The following is a 20,832-nucleotide window of genomic DNA, read 5'->3' on the forward strand; positions in this document are numbered from 1 at the left end:
GGTCATAATATAGTCACACTTCTGCTGCAGTCTCTCTTAGCATTGGACATGGCTGTCTGTGATGGTGATACTCCCTCAAGTCTTGGAGCATGGACAGATGGAGCAGCGGAGAACTGGAATGGTGGCAAAGGGTGGAGTGATGAGAGCAGATGGTTTGGATGGAAGGAATCTCCATTTATAATACAGAGAAGAGTAGAAAAGCAGTTTGTAAGGATAACACTGGCTAGCAACAGCGTACCACATTTAGTATGAGGCATTATCGTGGGTTACTGATCCGTGAATATGCTGAAACCATGTGTGAGGTGTAAACACAGCAGAACCGCCGCGCCAATGGCACGATATATATATAGCTCTAGAGAATCAGGAGTTTGATAGACTGCCAAGAACAATGGTGTAAATTCATTTATTTTCTGGATGTCTCTTGGTTAGCGGTGGGATGGGAAATACATGCAAATGGGTGCAATGACCATTATGCAGTAATTTACCAAGGACCTGCCTCAGCGTCAAGTAAAAAAATAAAGAGTAGAGAGCAGTGGTTGTGTTCGGTTGTAAAAATTCTGTCATATTCTTGTATCACCTGTCATTTAATTTTTTATTTATTTATTGTAAGACATAGGCTAAAGGCTTATTTAAAGGCTGAACCTTTGATTCTAATCCAATATACTTTGTCAAATTCAGCAAATACATAGTTTCGGTCCGCTAACTGTGTTGGGGGGGGGGGGGGGGGGAAAAAAAAAAAAAAAAAAAAAATAAAAAAATAAAAAAATAAATAAAAAATCAGGTCCGTGCGTGCAGTCACTTTACATGTCAACACATGTAAAGTGTATTTGCCTCTGGCAGAAAACTTTAAATGGCCATTATAATAGTGTTCTGAAGGCTGAACCCACGTTCTGCTGTCACACTGGAGACTGGACTTACCAGACTCTCTGAACGTGGGATTTCCCCATCTTGCAATGACTCGCTTCACCGGGAGCAAATTCCGCAGCATGCGCTCCTTTTGCACCAGCGGCGCAGCTGCACCGGAGCTCCAGTCCGTCAAAAAGACAGACGGCCTTCAGATTTTCCCTTCATTGTTTAAATGATTCAGTCAATTGTGGAAAATATTAGGTTAGCGACATCTGATAGAGAGGGATAACCACAACTAACAATTGTGACTTCCTAAACTGTGTCATCAGGTGTAGAGGAAGAAACGGCTCTTACGGAGGCACATGAGGATAAATGAAGTCCTTCGTTGCTACGCCCTTCCTCCGAGCGCTCAACTTCACAAGGTTGCTCAATCACACGCGGCTTCCCCTCCCTGTGGCATCCAAAGGCCCTATCTGATCGCTGGCCGGCTCCCGCTGGCCCCATGGTGTGGACCAGGTGCTGCAATGACAAATCGCTCCTGGCAGCAATAAGAGAACAGACAGAGCAGAGCTCAATTAGCTCGAGCTCCAATCCCAGATCCTCTATTGATTTCCAACGGATGAGGAATGGCAGACAGGAGAAAGCTCAATCAGACATGCCCATGGGACTTGTCTCTATGTGTGTGTGTGTGTGTGTGTGTGTGTGTGTGTCAACAGGGGACAAATTGGTGCCAAGACAAGGTGCTGGAATGAGGTGAATACATTAGCGATCCATAGTCTTTATGCATACATGATGGTTAAGTAACAGTGTCGTCTACTGATGGGGCAGTGGAAAATGACATGAGTCTTTAAAAGCATGCCGCGCTGTCCTTACCCAGATCAAATGGAGATGGAGGCAGACAAGGCACCGGTTCCCTGAAGGGAAAATCAATCTGACAAGTCATCAGCTCCATGGCGCATCTCTGGACAATTCCTTCACTTCCTCAAATTAACCTTCCCAAGAAGAATGAGGGGGAGAGCGTATGGATTCAGACAACCACATTTGTCCTTCGCTTATGGCATGAACCTCCTTAGGTGCAAAGTGTACATTTTTCGCCCAAATTCTCAACGTGTGCATGGTATTTGTTATATGGACCATGACAGCATAAGGACAAGGCGACGCGTGTGTGAAAGATAGTGAACCAGTGCCGTTGTCCCTTCACGTGTGATTGCTCCGTCTCACTCGACAAGCATTCAAACTACAGTTATGTAGCTCGCCACAACACCAAAGGGGCCCGTGAAATTGGATGCATTAATTGATTAAAATGCATACCACTTATTGCTTTTTAATTCATCTCATCCATGGTCTCTGCATGTCTGTCTCTTGGACTAGCATGCATTCTCTCTCTTCATCTGAAACGTCTTTACTCTGCATTAGAAACACCTTTTCACCGAGCCAGCTGCCGTCCAACCTACACCGTGGTCAAGAGCAGCCTGCCCCATTCAGATGAACTGAAGCACTGTTATTTTAAAAAGGGTAATCAGTCCCCCAGAAGACAATGAACTAGCCTGCAGCATATTATTGTATTAACATAATACTAATATTTGAAAGGCAAAAATAACAAGCAACTTGCCAGTATAATTATTGTAATAATGTAATCTAATATGTTCAGCTATTTTGCATGCTTATGTGTAACTGAAATACATATTTATATGTACACTGCAGTCAAACTTAGTAAATCTGCCTAATAACTGATGCAGTGAAAAGGAAAGTGTAAACCAACGAGGGATGCTAATGTTGACCAATAGCTGATACTCGCTCATTAACCGTTACCTGACTAAATCAGTGCCGGCATGCAGGGGTGCTGTGGCTTCAGTGCCTACCAAACCCCAAATGCAACAATAACTGATGCACAACCATGTTTAATCCATCATTTATTGCCAGCTGCAGTGTAATGCGCAAAACAGGCAGCCACCAGGTCAAATGTCCGGGAGTTAGCTGCCACATGTTGCCTGCATTGTCACGAACACATTCAGACACTTCCTTAGTAAGTCTCCACCCCATCAAATAGTTTAGCTGCGAGGTTGTCAGCTGTGCGTCTGCCTGGCAGGGTTTCAGTCAGTGTATTGCAAGTCTAGGACAACGTGATCAAGTTCCTGCGTCTTGCTTGCCAACTGCTGATTTAAGGGAAGGGGGTCTGATTCAGGCTCACATTAAGCTACTACGAGGAACTTTCATTTTGTGTATAATTTACGGCTCCCTGTAGACAAAAGCGCTTGTGTTTCTGAGCACCAGAGTCCCTTTAGAAAACATCTCATTTTACTGCAGCAGGGTCTGATTTTGCGCGGAATTCGAGCCGGTGGCACCGATGACAAGCATTAACAATAACTTCATAAAAAGAGCCCATCTTCTCACTGATGGTCTTGTTTACTTATCTAGGTCATATACAGGTATCAGTATTTAACAGACACTATTTCATAACTGGTAAAAAGTTCCTCACAGTAAATTTACGGCGGGCTTTTTCCCCCCGATTGTTAATATTTCTCTTAACTGTTTAAAGGATACCATAAGCAGTCAACATTTGTATTCCCGGTTACCAGTTGGATATTAATTATCAACATCCCAAAAGTAGCAATTTTTTCTAAATAGAATCACATAACCACCCGTTATATTAGTAACTGCCAGTGTGATCTGGGTTGTTATCCAGAATATGCAGAATAATAATTGCCATAATTGACTTGTTTTGAGACTATCGTGACCCTGATTAAGATCCCAAACTCTATCGACACCGAGTCAAACAAAGTGTTCATTGTGACATGTGGCAGCAAGGAACATTCTGAAAGAGGAAGAGACAACAAGTGTGTCTCCAAGAGTCACAAGTAAAGAGCGGATGTCATTATGACATAGGGAAAGTCAAGAGAAATGTATTAATCAGGCATTCATATGCACTGCTGAATTGATTCAACTTAACTTTGCTGACGACCCATAATGTGGAATGTAAAAAGACTAAAGAGCAAAGCAATTAAATGAAAGGTCACAGAGATGGAAACCTGTATATACATTGCATCTATTTCACAAAGTCAGAACAATTCTACAGTATTCCATCACATTATAATTACAGTACAGACAATCAATAAATAGAAGGCAAAGCCAATGCAAACAATTGCTGTTACATGAATCATGTATCCAATGTTACATTTGTACAAAAGTTTTATTTACTTTTATGTAAAAAAACGAAACCCATGCAAGATATACAACGAGCTTCACGTACCATCAGAATAGTTTGTGGATATTTTCCATGGTTTCTATATGCCGAGTACTACAACAAAATAAACAGATTTTCTTCAGAGACCACACTCTCAACCGCTGTCAAAGACAATCACTCAGTTTTGCAGCCCCTATAGGCTTGTTTATACAATATAAATAAGACATTTGGAAAACTAAAATATATCATCTGAAACTGTTGCTTTGTCAGCAGACATCGTGTATGAAAAATACACGATGTGTGCTGGCAAAACTGAAATACTTCATCGAAGTTGTACCTCGCTAGAGATGTGAGGGAGCTGTAAATATCTGACTCACAAGTTTCTGAGTTCACGGAGCAACGGCCGTCTATAGACGTCTGCTTTACGAAGGCTGCACAACTGAGTCTTTTAACTTTTGCCCTGTCCCTTAGAGACTTTCAATGTACAGCCTTGGAATCTAAACACACTCAAGATATATGCTCAAACTGGGAAAGGAACAAAAACAAAAAAAAAAACACACACACACACTGTGCATGTGTCCACCCAGACCAATCACATTGCATCTGTCTCATGATGAATACCTTTCAAAGACTAACGCAGGGTCAGCGCACTGGGTTTGTCCAATAGCATAAGCTCCCCACGTTGTTGCAGCGATATTAAATGTACGAGAGTAAAGGGCCCATGAAGGGCAAAAAATAAAAGACGACAATATGCATCACTAACGCAGGCTTTTAATGCACTGTAAGCAAATCTGTAGGAAAACCATTATAGGAGGTAGAGCCTTTCCCTTATAATGGCAAACCAATACAATGACCAGCACAGCATATAACTGAAAAAAGAGGAATTCGTCACCTCCCTTAAAGAACCCCCCCCCCCCGCAACGCTGTCAGCCGGTTACCAGCAATGTTCACTCTCTCTGTGGCCTGACCTCAACATGGCAGCCCCACAGTGTGTTGGCTGGACTAAGTACTCGTTCCTCCACTGATGGCCCCCTATTTAGTACTAGTGCAACATTCTGCACACTGGGAATGAACTCCATTACCGTGGAGTAACTTGTTTTCTGCTTTCTCAACTGCTTTGCATTGCTTCTGTTTATAACACAGGGAGCCGGCATCTCCCACTGGCCCTCGTCTTCCGGCGGGAAGGTGTTTTCTTTCCCCTCTCGCATCACAGGTGACTTTTGTGATTAAAAGTTGTTGGGGCTCGTGAGGCGCTGCATGTGTGTGCAGGTATAGTGTTTTCAGACCCCAGAGGATCCGAGGTCCATCCACCAAAGTCTCACAAAGTCCTGTGGGGAAACACTGGTGTATGATGTGGGTGCAACAAAACGTATTTGCACTTATTTGTGTTTCTGCACAATGACTGAATGAGCTGTGCTGTAACACCCTGAGGGCACAGCCCTGTAAAATAGGGGCTCCTTTCCATCTTTCCCGTGCAGCATGAATACAGGATGGTGCACTTTAAACAAACCCATTTCTGTGGCTCACCTGGTCTGGACCAAAGCCACTGCCTTTCTGTGACTCCATACACATGTTGAAGCACATTAGACATGGAGTCAGACATCTCGATATGAGGACAAAAAAAAAAAGGCAGTGCCATGGGCTCTTGTGGGATTTAGCTCGAAGGCACGAAACTGAGGGAAGCGCCTCACATTGACTTTAACAGGATTTAGCAAGATGAAAGGCTACAGGGAAGAAAAGAGAAATGCAAAGAGAGGCTGAGAGAGAGAACTGGAAGAAGGAGAGGAAGAAAACAAAAGGGGAAATAGTTAGATGGCAGACAGGCAGGAAGATGCACTGAGGCACCAATATAAATGCTCAGGTATGCATCACAACGCAAGTAGTGCTAAATAATACCAATAAAGACGCTTTCATAGAAAACAGAAGATAGTGTTGGAGATAGGGCTGTACCAAACGTAATTCTTTTTTGCATTCAAAGCTTCTATTGAGGTTTTCGAATGAAGCTTCGAATGTTTGTTGTCATATTTTATGGTGTCATCACCCTAAAAAAAAAATGGGTAAAATATGATTTTGTGTTCTTGTGGTTATATAAATGTTAATTCCGACCATGCCACCCTTTGTGTGCAGCAAGCCGGAGAGCAAACATTCAGATGAATCATTTTTGGAAATGATTACATCCATCTTTTTTCAGTAAGTTCTGGCTTCTGGACTGAGGACAGACAGCGACGGAGACTGAGCGCAGCGTCGGAGTTATGAATGAAGCTTCAAGCAATTGCGCACAGCCCTAGTTGGAAAAGCAGCAATAGTGGTGCCTTCCCTGAAGAAGGGGGAGATGGGACTTGGAGTTGGCCAGCCCCAGGAGAGTCACTGCAACAAGAAGGAAAGTGGTCTAAGTAGGACCAAAGGTGAGTTAAAGCAGAGCCACTGAGCTGGAAGGAAGGAAAATTGTATGTAGTTTTGCTGGAGGGCAACGAGGGCTGAAGCGCTAGGGGACATTCACAACAATCCCAAAACGCAGCGGTATTCAGAGAGAAAAACTGAAGACGACACACTCACTCACAGGTGAGCTTCAGCGTTCCAAACTGAGATCTCTCACACAGTCACACACACACCAAGGGGAGCTGAAAAGATGTTTCATTATCAACATCGCAATTATGCAACAACATTAACACATGCTTATAAATATCCATATCCGCCCGGGAGGTGGGTCACCCAGCTGAACTAATGCTAATGTGCCAATCTGTGCCTCCTTCTCCTGAGAGGAGCCTTCCCATTTTGCACGCTATCTATATCTATAGATAGATAGATAGATAGATAGATAGATAGATAGATAGATAGATATATATATAGATAAGTTTGTGATTATCTAAATAAGATAATATCATCAGAAAACGATGAACAGATGCACAGTTACCACTTGACTTTTAAAACTTGGTCTATTTTTTTTTTTCTAACAGTATGTTTTTTATTCTTCCTCCATCGCATTTGAGATTTCTTACACTCACAGGAACACAGAAGCGCCGAGCAGAACATTCTCACGACGACGGAAATGCGACACTGGCTCTCTGCCAACAGCGTCAGTAGAACAAAACGTTCTGAGATGGAAAGACTTTATGATCCCTCAAAAACAGTTCACTCAGTGTTGTTGGAATCCTGTGGATTCTGTAAAAAAGGACAGAGATTCTGTTGATAGTGAATAGAAACCCAAATCTTATAGTCAGACATGATATAGTGGTGAGCTTTCTACAAACGTACAACAACAACGGTGTGTTTGAGAAAAATGTTATCATTTACTCCAGCCTATAAAAATTACAGAAAACTGCCTTAAGCACTGAGGAAAAGAAAAGGATAACATCCATCTGCCACTTTCTTCACGGCACAGGCACAAGGCAATAACGAGGTTATTTGGCTGTTAGTATTTGCTGCCTGTTCGTGCTCTGTGCCTACAGGTGATATGAGAGAAACCTTAATAAATTCAGCCATTCTGTCAACAGACTGTTCTATACGTGGATATGAAGAAAGTGGAGATATTTATTTTAGCATGAGAAATAAATATGTCTTAAAAAGCCGGGGGCCGAATTTCAAACAAAACTGAATGGTCGAGTACACCCAGCTGAGCTTCATAACATCTCACATATTTAACATGCTGGGCTATACACTGCTTTATTTTTTAGCTTTCAATCATTTGATTTAGACTTCTTTGTTTCATATGTTGTTCTCACTTCACATGTAGTATCCTCATTTCATCTGTTTTCTCTTCCCTGTTCTTGCAAAAATAATAATAATGTTTAAGGGAATAAACGCCGCAAGAGAAGATACTGGCTGAGCAAATAAGAAGGAGGAGGCTTTATCATCTCTGCTATTCAGTGCCGGCAGTACGCTCGCATCACTTCCTCTCAGCACAATGAGCCTGAGACATCAAAGCGGAGACAGAGGGAGAGACGGGAGACAAAAAGCGTAAAAGCATCTGAGGGAGAAAGACGGACACCAAAATACCTGTTTTTGTGGAAAAGTATGCCGTCATTAGAGCGGGATATTTCCTACTATGCTGCCTGCTGAATGCACTTTTGTCATTTCCGAAGCACATAAAACATTCAAATCTTCCAAGTCAAAAGTCACAGTACAAACAGTGGCATATTTTCACGCAGGCAGCAGAACATTAACGTCCCTACAGCCGCCACCAAACTCATTTCATGCAGCACCAGTGGAAATGAGCATCCTCATGACATATGCCTTCAAAAGAAGGTGGAACAATAATGATGTGAAATACATGTGAACCGGTCCATGTGGGACGTTCAAACAGTGAATAGATTCTCCACAAAGGGGTGCATGTTTGAAGGTGTTCCCTTGATATTTAAGGGAAATAAGCAGTAACTTATAAGTTATTGACAAATTATTGGAAACCATCATTTTGCCTCATCATATTCCCCTAGCCTGGGGAATGATTTCAATTTCAAATTCTGCTCGTATGTCCTAGTTTAGTTGTGGTAATTAGCAAAATAAAGAAGACAAAAAAACACTAAATGTAAATGAGCAGCTCTCTCTCTCTTACGCTCATATGAGAAATGATTAACATTCCCTCCACAGATCAGAGCAGGTTTCTCAGCTCCCCTGGTTGAAATGCTAATGGTGCCTCCAACCCAGCTTAATGTCAATCCTATTCTACTTTCTTCCCTGTTAGGGAGGAGCTCCCTGTCCCCATTTCCATACGCAGCAGCAGGAGGGACAGACAGCAGGCTTACTCCCCCATCTGGATCCAGGGAATCAGCCCAAGACAGGAAGAGGAGGAGGAGCATCCTGTTGTCCATGCCGCACTGTTTGTGTTTGTTTTGTTTTTGAGAGCGCAATGCAATAAATGCAGAATTTAATACCCGATTTTGCTTCTGCAGACTTCCACCTTTTAAGAGGGCTCAATAATAATAATAATGGATGGTGGCCCCATACCGAGCGAGTGACAAGCCATTGTAGTTCCTCTCTCCCCATATTGATCCCATTTCTTTTTTCCCACCATAATCATTTTTATTCCCCTTCACAGACCATTGACTTGTATTCACATGAGACCAAACAGAATCTACATAAAGTGGAACTCTGAGTGAGTCAGTGTGTCGCCTGCTGGGGTGTTAAAGTTGGAAGGTTTTTAGTATTCATCTACAAAAGGTGTGCAACACGGGTCTGTTCGCTGCTGTGCCATAAATATGAGGCACAACCTTTAAAAAAAAAAAAAAGCTTCCATTTCCAGACCCGCACCACCAACACTTCATCTTTAAGTTAAGATGAAATTGGTCTAGTATTGACAGAATAAGTATGTAAGAGCAGACTGCATTATTCTAGTAAGGTAAGAAAAGCAGACATCTCTAGTAGATTTACAGATTACTAACTGTGGTTGAATGTGTCAACTTACAGGTGAGTGGAAATCTTTTTTTGAAATCATTTCCTGCCAAGTGAAATCAGCATGTGTAAATAACGGTTTGAAAAGGGGCAGAAGACCGAATTGGTATCAAATGCTCCTCTGTATTACAACCATGCCTCGCCAGAGACACTAATACAGAGGCAACCGGAGATCAGTCCAGGGATGTGGGAGTGACAGCAGCGGGGGAATTAGCGGTGGTGATGACTGTCAACACACAATCTGCACTGTGGTATTGTTACAAGGCTCATATTGTTTAGCTTGGAGTTAAAAAGCTTCCTGAACATAGAGCAAAATCACTTGTAAGACCCCTCAAGCTGCCACTCATCCCGAGCTGCAAGACTTTCAGAAGGCATTTGAGTTACATGTGAGCCTCTGCTGTGTTATTATGCACGTGCACATGTGGTGACAAGTCTCTAAAAGCAGGGCAGCGATTCATGCCTCTGCAACTGAAAATGATGGCACATAATCAGTGAAACATGGACGTATGCCAAGGTCCCTCAGTCTAATGAGCAGCCGTTGTCTCAGTGACAAAGCGCTAACCAGGCAGGCTTTATGAATGTGCTATGACAAGATACATGACTGCAATACCAAAGACTATGCAACAGGTGGTAAAATAGCTTCTTCTTTTTTTTCACCTTGACTTTTTCTTTGAGGATGTGCTTTAATAAGGAAACCATTTGGGTCATGTGCTCAATTGTAACAATCAAGCTTTGCGAGACAAAACGCACTTGTAAAACTTTGTTCCTACCTTAGGGTCGGCAGTCAGCAGCTTGAACGCCTCGTACACCTGCCTCTCTTTGACTCCTCCCCCCAGGTCCAGGAAGTTGGCTGGCTTTCCTCCATGCAGGTCAATGATGTCACATGTGGCCATGGCCAGACCGGCTCCATTCACTGGGAAAAAAAATAAAAAATCCAGGATAACTAATAAGCAGACACCCTGCTGAGTTGTGCAGGAGCCAAGTGCACAAAAACATCTTATCTCATTTGGTTTAGCAAAGGCTGAACTTGTGTCTTCGCGAGCTCACCAACCGAGGTCTCAATAAAAGGGACATTTGCTTTAACAGTTGCCACTTTGGTGGCTTACGGAGCTCTCGAGGAAGCTGCAGGGCCTTAAAAGCTGCTGTTACTTTAAGAGAGGGCGGGAGCTGGGGATGCAGAAGGGGGGGGTAGCGCTAACAGACATCTAATGTGTTTATGAGGCTACGGGGTGAGACGCGAGAGCACCCGTTAGTGCTGCTGTACACTGTAAAAGCTTTGATTTATGACAAGATAGGGGGCCTTTAATGAGAATGCTAACAATCTGGCTCGCTGGAGACTTTCTGGGCGGATTATAGCCAATTAGAACGCATTGGTTACGGGAGCATTCCTTCTGGAGTCCTCAGAAAGCTGCCTGTAATGTGGACTGGAGGAGAGCCGAGGCTGTCTTTACTTTGACTAAGTTTTAACTGTGTCCGAGCTTTTCACTTATGCGACTTGAGAGACGCATTAAACCCTGACGCCAGGAGAGCTTCGCTTATGGGAAAATTAATTTAATGGCTGGCGTGTGTGTGTGTGTGTGTGTGTGTGTGTGTGTGTGTAGGAATGAGTTATGTTACAGGGTTTTGTTTCCATACCAAAGCAGGCAATGTTTCCATCCAGTCCGATATATTTGAGGTCCCACTTGGCTGCTTCCGTCTCTGTGGGGTCGCTTTCAGTCATGTCGTCCATGGCAAAGACTGCTTTCTGACGAAACTCAGCATTGTCGTCAAAGCTGATCTTAGCGTCAAAGCAAACCACTGGAGGAATGAGGAGATGACAAAGACTGAGTAAGGAGTGAAGACTCGCAACAGAGGAAGCACAAAAGTGGGAGAGAGGGAGAAGACAGGCAAGGGAAAGGGAAAGAGAAGCAGCACTTCAGACATAAAAAGACAACTAATTATCATTTCCAAAACCTGAAATTAATGAACTGAGGGGTGTTCCCTCGGCATACTGGTCCTAATTATCTCAGAGGTTGGCGCACTAAGGCATGTGTTTGTGACACTGCCTCTTAGGGATAGACCATTATAGTAAATGGACATTTCCTTTACACTTCAAAGAGAGTACATTTCAAAGAGACCGGGCACACTCATGAAGCTACTTAAAGAAATAGCAGGCAAAGTATCTAACAAATCAGTCAAAGGGCTGTATACACAACTACACTTAAAAAGTGACAGGTCGACATTTTGAAAAAGTCTGTTGAGATGAGAAGAACGAGACCACTGTCGTCTGTACAGTAAATATGTAGCTGTAGTGTGGTGGAAAAAACGATTTAATATATTTAATAGTACCGAGTGAGTCCTATGATACTGAAATTTACTGAAACTTGTCTTTTAGAGTATTTATTCTCTGCGCAGAGAAGGTTCAATCGTCATACAGAGTGCAATGCAGTCTGAGGGGGGACAAACCCAGGGTGCAGGTTGTGCACGACTTATAATAAAAGGACCTGAGCACCGGGTGGGGGGTACGATGAGTCATCACTAAGACATCTGGACAACAGTGACCGTTCTGTGGTTAACTATTGAATGGTCAACTGTCTGCATCCCCATTCAGCCCCTTATCTAAGCTGACAATACCATGTCCTTGAGTAACACACACACACACACACACACACACACACGCGCGCCTACTTGAGAGGACCCTCACTAACCATGTCTGACATTTATTAACCTTGTTTATAAAGTCCTAAAACCTTGAAGTTTTATCTCACAAGACAAAAAGAGACAAAACACTGAATGTTCTGACAATAAAAACACAAACAAGTCACAGTGGAAATGTGCCATCACAATAGCCACCGGCGGGTTAGCTTAGCTTAAAGACTGAAAACAGGGGCAGACATTGAGAAAGATTTAGAAATCAGTTATCTGTAAATTTCAAACATTAAAAATACAACTATTATGTATTACGTCTATTGCTTTTTATGTCTCTAAAACTTCCAGCGTCAAGTTCTCCATTGAACCTTTTTAATGAGCACATTGCAGGTAAACAGATCACCCACATGTAAGAGTAAATACATGTAAGAAAATAAGAAAATATGGTAATTGGCTTTGGGGGTGCCGTACGCAAAAAGAGAAACACAAACAAATGTGTACATAGACACACGGTACAAGCAGCGAACACTCTCCGGGGACTGAGGAGTAGACATTCTGTGTCCTCCCACCACACAAATCAAAAAAAAAAAAATTAAAAAAAAAAAATACAGATTTTCCACCCTTGAGAAATTTGCCTTTCCAATACACATCTGCTGGAGGCCTGCCGGAAAATGGCACACATGACGACGCTCACTTGTGACGTGAACTAATCGAACCAAAAGAATGATTTCCATGCGAGGCTTTGTCTACAAAGCCTGCCACAATCACGGCCACTGCGTCTTCCTGCTGCTAGAAAAGAAAACCGCACACCTCTCAGTGAAAAATCATCGTTTGAAAGGAGTCATTTTATCCATTAATATTCATAAGAAATCATGAAACAACAAACTCCTCTTGTCAATCTTTGATAAAGCATACTTTGAACAAGTATCTGTTTTTGCGGAGACTAAATAACATCAAAGAAGTGATGCATCTTCAGCGTGTCGTAACACGTCTCGATAGGACACATCACAGTCGATACGTGTTCAGCGCAACAGACAAGACAATCGCTCTCTCATTGCTTTGGGAGAAAAACAAAGTTCACTACAAGTTCAACGAAAGCAGCGTCTCAACAGCTAGAAAATGCTTCATGACGATGTACAGCGTCTTTCTCGTCTGAATGATGAGTGCTTGAAATGTTTACCTGCTAACCTACACTTGTGTCATGTTTTTTGTAATTCAAGTGACAACAAGGGACGGAAATTTACACATTTCTCTGTTTTTTTGTCTTAAGACAGGAAGAGTGAGAAACGCATGCAACGACTGTAAAAATTGGACTGAGGCTGGCTTTGGTCCCGTGAATTGAAGCTCGAACCGTAGCGATGGTAAATAGTGATCCAAAGAAGCCTGGTACAGCTCACAATTGCTGAATCGCCAAACACACCGTTTAGGATCAGCTCTTCCAGCTGTTGTTGGCGACAATTTAAAAAAAAAAAAACAGGCCATGAAATGTGTACTTGGAGTCACACATCAAAGAGGACAATAATAAAATGAAACAATATTCTAATAAAACGTGTTGGACAAATTATGTGGAAAGGTTGAATAGTTTTTAATGTGGTTTAACAGAGACTGTCACTTGTTAAGAAAGACCAAATTAAACCATTTATTTAATCTTAGATTCCATCTTAACAGACATACAGGTATATCCATGAAATGTGACCCATCTGGGTATTTTTTGCCGCACCATACATTAACATGACATCACCACCACTATTTTACACATCCTTCAAAGCATAACAATGATGAGCTGAAGGTCTGGATGAAGACTTCAGTCTCACTGTGACATTTTTTCTATTTGACGTAATTAGAGTTGACCGACAACACAGACATTGTTTGTTGCTTGATTGCAGAACACAATATAATCATTTAAACTTAACCTGTAAAAGGATCGGCTGTGCTGCTATAAAGACAGTGAATTGAGGATGAAGACTTTCTATTCAAAAAGACTAAATATCTCTCTCCTGACAGAGGAACTCCAGGTTGGTGTTCCAGAGTATTTTTGGTTCGGCTCAGTGTTAACTATCAGAATAATGTAGACTTACAACAAAAAGATTCAAGAGAAAACTGTTCTTTTAGGACACATAGGGTGAATAGTGTGACAAATCTAACAATTACTATTTTTTAAAGTAGTGTTAGGATTTAGCAGATTACGTTTTATTCTAAGATACAAAGTTAGCTAGTTTAATTTGAAAAAAGAGAAAAAACAGCACATTTTCAAACAGCTATGTGTAGAAAATAATAAGCTCGCTTCTGTTTAATATAATTGATAATTGTTTTTTTTATTCAAATTAAAACATTTTTCAATTTAAGTCATTTCAATCACTTTTAAGGCCTTGATTGAAGCATTCAGTTTATCAAACGGGGTTTTGTTTTTTAGAAGAAGATGAATGTTGCTGCAATCCCTCATTGGAGTTCCTCATTACTAGTCGATGATAGACTGTACGCCTTTAGATAATCATCAGCAACTAGGACTCATCAACATGCTATGAATATGGAAATCTCTGCTCCCTGGAGCCATTCGGATTTTAATCCAGACAAAGTGACGCTGACAGGAAACTGACGTCAATGTGTTGCAAATACATTTCACATTCTTAAATGCATTCAGACCCGAGGAGATAGTCTGCATGTATCCCACAGTCAGTGAACAGCAGCTAGCTCCATGTTTGTGCAAAAAGTGCTCTCTATTCAAAGTATTCAAAATAGTGGGGATGTTGAACATGATTGGGGGAACAATTAATGACAGGAAAACACTCACACGCAGAGACACGCATGGGCATGCGTAACTCACACAAACAAATACTGAGGCCAAGTCAACACACACACACACACACACACACACACACACACACACACACACACAAAAAGATGGGCATTTTCAGCGCTACATGGTACCTTGTCCTTCGGGCGTCTCTCCGAGAGGATTGACTTCGACTTGAGTGGCGTCGACTTTCAGGAACAGATCATAGAGCCTCTTTATCTGATCTGCAGCCTGCGAGGACCACATAGGACAGTAATTACTTCATGGTTCGGCTCCAAGCAGCCAGCCTCTCCAAGGCCGCTCAGCCTCCCACACAGGCTACATGAAACACGGCAAATCCCCTTCAACAACAACGCTGTCTGAGTTTGTATTGTATGAATATGTATGTCTCTGTGCTGAAATGTAAAATGTTTCCATTTTTGCTCAAAACGGTGTGACAACTGGCAAAACAGGACATGAGTTACAGCACATGCTAATGTGGTTACAGAATATAATGCACACTTAAATAATCTCTCTTAAAATCCCCAATTTAAATGATCTCTCTATTGCTGCAAATGTTCTTTAGTATTGAAGGCTTGAAATGGCTTTAAAGGACTTCTAAATTGCACAGTTCCAGACACAGTCCACTAATTTCACCTACTTTTTTCTTTCACACACACAAAACCAGTATAGGCATAGACACACTCACACACACACTCACACTTGTATCGACACAAAGATCCTGTCATCCCATGACTCATTCCAGACAGTAGAGGTCTTGCAGAAGAAGACCTGTAATTATCTCTGAATTAAAGAGTGTGGCAGCTGACTCGCAGCAACCATGGACAAGCATACTGACAATGTAGAAACCTAACCATTTACTTTCTATTCCTCTCCGTGCCCGTTTAAAAATCAATGCCTATTCAGTATCCGGCAAAAAAGAAAAAAAAAAGGATTGCATACAATATGATGCAAACAAAGCTGAAAAGATCCTTGACTCTCGCTAGAAGCAGATTCACTTGGCTGCTTTTTATGTATTACAAGTGCTAAGATTCTGAGCTAATCTGATTTCTCATGCCACGGTGCCTGTGGAAGAGAAAACAAATCAGTTATCTGATGCCAAGAGACAAATGGCATTTAAATGAACTCTCTACTCTTGCAGAATGTGGACTCGGGAGTGTTTCTGTACTGTTCCTCCTTCACCTCGTTTTCTTAGCTCACGCTGCCTGAGCAGCATTCTTAAAACTTGAGATGACAAGAAAACATTTTTTCAAAATTATAGTCTGCCCATTGTGATGAGTTTTGACTCTCGCTGCATAATTCACTCACAAAATCCATGTGAGGCTTGTATGAAATAACGGTACCATTAGTGATGCCTCAGCCTGGCACAGCGCCTCACTGCCAGATATGTGACAATAGACCACCTGGCAAGTGAGTCTAGTGTAATGACGCCTCGCAACTTGTCGCCGGAAAACTAATAATAGCCCAAGTTTGGTGTGTTTGTCAATGAGGATATGTGTGTGTGTGCGTGTGTGTGCAATGCATTGTAGATTTTTCTGCCTCCTCTTTGCATCGTGTCATTAAAGCGAGCGTGCCCATTACCTGTCTCTGCAGAGGTCCTTTGAAACCCAAATTAGCTGCCATGCGAAGTGCCTGGTCGTCTCGCACCCCTTCAAATATATCTATGACTTCCTGTAGGGTTTGCAGTGAAAGTGAAAGAAAAAGGGTGGGACACAAATGGAGAAAGGGAGTGAGAGAGCGCAAGAGGCTCAAAACACTGGGTTTTAAATCTGACACAAAGCGGATGTTCATATCAAACTGCAGGCATCATAATTAAGTAGTGGCAAGCTGCCAGACAGAGAGAAGGGTGACTCTGGGCTGAAACGATGGATTTATGATCATCAGACCCTCGTATCTTCGATAACGAGAAGCTTGCATATATCTGTTTAAATAGGAAGACAAATGGCCGAGGGATTTCAGGGTGCACAGCATTGAATAAAATAGAGTATAAAACTGACAGCTGTCGTAAGCTGGTGTAAACAATTCTGCTTAAACTCTGTCTGGACCATATCGATTTTAATGAGATGTGTGGAGGGCCAGCATGTGGGTGAGATAAAACATCACAGCTGTTTATTGCATATATAACCGGCATAAATCTCTGCTGGATCTTTACAATCCGCTCCAACATCTGTGGACAAATGCTAACGGAAGATTTACAACAATAGGAAATCTGTAGTGCTTAAATGGTACATCTGTTAACACTGACAAAGACCTGTTGCCTAGTAGCCAAGTGACTGCAGCGGATTATGTTCTGTAAATGGAATCTAATTAATAGCGAAATGAAGCACAGAAGGCTGTGTATTTGTTCGTGTCAAGCCTCAGTGTATTGCTGTATGTCGGCATCATGTTCAGCTGCTGCGCCACACATGCAGGCAGGAAAGAAATTAATTGAATTAGCTGAAAAATACGAAACGAGCACAGCTTCCATCTGTAAGGCCCACTGGGCAATCGAGCCCTGGTGAGACATCAAGCCAAATAAAAATTTTGTTGATGAAAACCGTCTCTGGCAAGACGGTGAGGTGTTTGCGCTCTTTTAAGAGTTCCATTGTGCCAGACGAGATTAGTCCATTTCACATTCGGCATCGTTTCCGAGGCAGATACGTTTCACTTTGTTATTCTTACTCGTTAGATATTGCAGTGATGGGTACGAGCCACAAACCATATACCTTGAAGATGAGTTCTGGGGTGCTGGCGGCCACCTCCTCGATATCCATACCTCCCTGAGGGCTGCCGACCATGACAGGACCATTACAGGCGCGGTCCATCAGGATGGCAAAGTAGGTCTCCCTGCTGATGTCCAGGGCCTCAGCAACCATCACCTGGATGTAGCATAGCAGGAGAAAGAGGGGCTGAAGGAGGAATGTAGCTACCCTACTAACTTGAGGGATGCACCGATTCGTCTTTATTTATTTTTTGTTCTAATACCGATAACTGGGCATTGGGTATCGGCTGATTCCGAGGACTGATGCATGCCAGAGTTAAATTAATTAGCTTTATGCCTCACTATGTCGAAGTGACTGGGATCATTCTTGCATGTGTAAGGTAACATCAGGCCTGACTAAAACATTGCTTTCTTAACTTCGTAAAACAAAATGTAACAAATAAATAAATGATGATCTCTACCGTTTGGAACTCATGATCACATAAGGGTACCTACTGAAGCCCAAATAACAAACACCATTTGATGTTTTTTTGACAAACCTTTGCAAACTTAACTTTAACTTTTTACATCAATATACATAGGACACAATGGCACAGGCAAATAAACAGGGTCCATATATACACAGGCAGAATCTATGAAGCATGGCTCTGAGAAAATCTGTTGTGAATGAGAGGGAGGGACCTCAATGCTGAGAGTCCGGAAGATGAGAGGAAAGAGGAAGCAAGTGAGAGGCTCATTTGGAAAAGAGAGGAAGAAAAAAAAAATCTGATGTGTGGTGGTTAATGGGCTGCAGGTATTCGGATGAAGTGTTTGTTTGAACATGCACAGCCCTTATGTTCTGCTTCCACCCTACCACAGCTAATGAGGATGGATAACCTTCTCTCCACTCAGTGTTCACAGACAGCGGCCCTATCTCCTTGTCCAAATGTTGTCCTCTCCAGTCACTCAAACATTCTCTTAAGTTCCCTCTTGTTCGATTTGTCACCCGATTCTTCACTCAGACTTTTCTATTCCCACCAGCTTGCTTTTTCACCTCAAACCCAGTCTTCTTCAACAACCATCTTTTACACCCTCTGTCCCAATCGTCCCTTTATCATCTCTTCTCCTCATCATCATCAGTGCAATGAGAGCAAATCTATGCAGATGCTGAAGTGCCCCCTTCCTTTGTTTTCTGCTCTGTGGTGCAGTAGGGGTTCAGGGTTGACAGCTAAGCTCTGTCTGTCATCTGACAGACGAGAGGTTGTGACTACACCGTTACTGTTCTCGATCCTTCAGGTCTGTCAAGGGCTGCTCCTCCCAGGTCTGGCTCCAGTGCCACAGGCAAAAGAGGATGTTCTTGGTAGAACCAACAGGAGGTCACATCTCTTCTCACTCAGATCTAATTCAACTTTCGCCCAGTTTTAGTTTGTTTACCTTTTCCTCTGAGACAGAGATAATTCTGAGCTTGCAGGGGCTTTCTATAAAAAAAATGACATGTGTGACACACTTGATTCCACCTAAACTCTGCAGTAGGAGCAGAAGTTAGGTGGAATGGGGGGTAGCAGGGGATGGGGAGAGACAAAGACAGAGAGCGGGGGGGACACACACAAGCTACAGACCCGAGAAGGCTTCATCACCTGGAAATGTCTGTTTTGAGGAGGTACTGCATGCAGCATGCGAGTAGAGAAAATGATATTCCTGCTCGTTAGTGGCACATGGAAACAGTTGTTTACCAAACACTTTAAATTCACAGTGGGCCCGGTTCAATTTATGCAATGAGCCATAACACCAGCCAGCGCAAACCCACAGTAAACAGCAGTGGATGGCTAGTGTTTAAACCTAGTGGGAAAAAAAAACAAACACACAAAACCATAGAGCCAGACTGCCTTCACAGTCATTCATTTTACAGAACTGCATTGCTGGACTCAAAATGCCTTAAAATGAGGTCAGAAAAAAAAAGAAAAACAAGAAAGAGCAACGTATATCTTTCTTTCTTTCCTTCCTTCCTTCAGTGGCTCACCATTTTCACTTTCACTCCATCTTTCGGTGTCTGCTTGGTGGTCAGGTTGAAACCCAGCATCTTATTGGCCAGTTCACCAACCACAGCAGGGCTGATTGAAAGAGGTATTAAGTCAAACAGTATCCTTTTTTCAAACAACAGACTTCATTTCTATTAAAATACAAACACTGGAAAGCATACACTTACAAAATGAAAGAGGAGCAGAAAAAGTATTTCTTTATCTCTCTAGAGGTTTTTTTTTCGCAGTTGAAGAGAGACATGCCTCAGCATATTCTGGGCATTTATGTAACATTCTGACAAAGCACAGTTTTCGGATACATCAACACATCGCTGCGAATGAGCCTCGATTCATGCTCTGTTTAAAAGCAGCACACATGCCGGGGCGGCTGCTGTACGCCTGCTCTCTCTGCTTTTCTAAGTGAGTAAAAGTGAAGATGGGGTTGTTCTCATCCTTTGATAGATGAGAGGAAGGTGAACTGTGCACTCATGACACTGTCTGGGGACGATGAACTTCAGCGTATTTCACTTTGAAAAAGTTTCCGGCCATTCTGAACCCTGAAGTAGGGTGACGATGATACATAGCCGGGACAATTGTCATAAATCACTTTTTTGCCTTTAAGGCGGCAGTAAGTGGTCGGCAAAGATAGCGTTGTTTTAGTACATGAAAACGTGGGCGAGGTAAAATGCAGTGCCTGAGCAAAAAATAAAAATAAAAAAATCTTTCAAAATATTGTTTAGCCTTTTGAAAAATGCACAATTTCAGAACAAGCCTTCATTGGAGGAATACACCCATCGCACTTTGTAATTCTAAGATGGAGTCAAATATATCTCAGCAGCGGCGCAAAACCCAACCAACCCGAGAGAGGAAAACTCAGTATGGGGTGCAAAACCCTTCTGCCGACCTCAAAATCCCCTTTTCAACATTTAATTGAGGGTAGTTGTTTGAAAACGAGACACTGGCAGAAAGAAAAACTGTTTGTTTGCAGCACAAGTAATCCTGACAAGCGCCAAGGGAGCATCTTCAGAGAGCTCTTTGAGCCTCCTCGCTCTAAAAGTCGCTGTCGCAGGAGAAATAACATGAATCTATCTCCTACAGTAACTCAGTGTGAAATGGAGATGGGGGCATACTTACTCCTTGGTTAAGTGCACTCCACCTTTAAGGCCACTGTCAAACACACCTTTGCCTCTGCCCCCGGCCAGGATCTGAGCTTTCAACACAATCTCCTTGGCATCTGAAAAAGAGAAAGAGAGAGAGAGAGAGAGAGAGAGAGAGAGAGAGAGAGAGAGAGAGA

At 42.5% G+C, this 20,832-nt stretch overlaps 1 protein-coding gene across 1 annotated transcript in view; it reads right to left on the reverse strand.

Moving 5' to 3' along the window:
* suclg2 (succinate-CoA ligase GDP-forming subunit beta) overlaps positions 1–20,832 on the reverse strand; it is an 83,955-nt gene that overhangs the window by 29,945 nt on the left and 33,178 nt on the right. The window contains exons 3-9 of the mRNA XM_031857061.1: positions 20,673–20,772; positions 19,541–19,631; positions 17,546–17,698; positions 16,422–16,511; positions 14,975–15,071; positions 11,054–11,215; positions 10,189–10,331 (exon numbers count right to left, since the gene is read on the reverse strand). Coding sequence (XP_031712921.1) covers positions 10,189–10,331; positions 11,054–11,215; positions 14,975–15,071; positions 16,422–16,511; positions 17,546–17,698; positions 19,541–19,631; positions 20,673–20,772 — 836 coding nt within the window. The remainder of the gene's footprint in view (positions 1–10,188; positions 10,332–11,053; positions 11,216–14,974; positions 15,072–16,421; positions 16,512–17,545; positions 17,699–19,540; positions 19,632–20,672; positions 20,773–20,832) is intronic.

Source organism: Anarrhichthys ocellatus, unplaced genomic scaffold (assembly GCF_004355925.1).
Source record: "Anarrhichthys ocellatus isolate YVR2014 unplaced genomic scaffold, GSC_Weel_1.0 scaffold1, whole genome shotgun sequence".
NCBI classification, from domain to species: Eukaryota; Metazoa; Chordata; class Actinopteri; order Perciformes; family Anarhichadidae; genus Anarrhichthys; species Anarrhichthys ocellatus.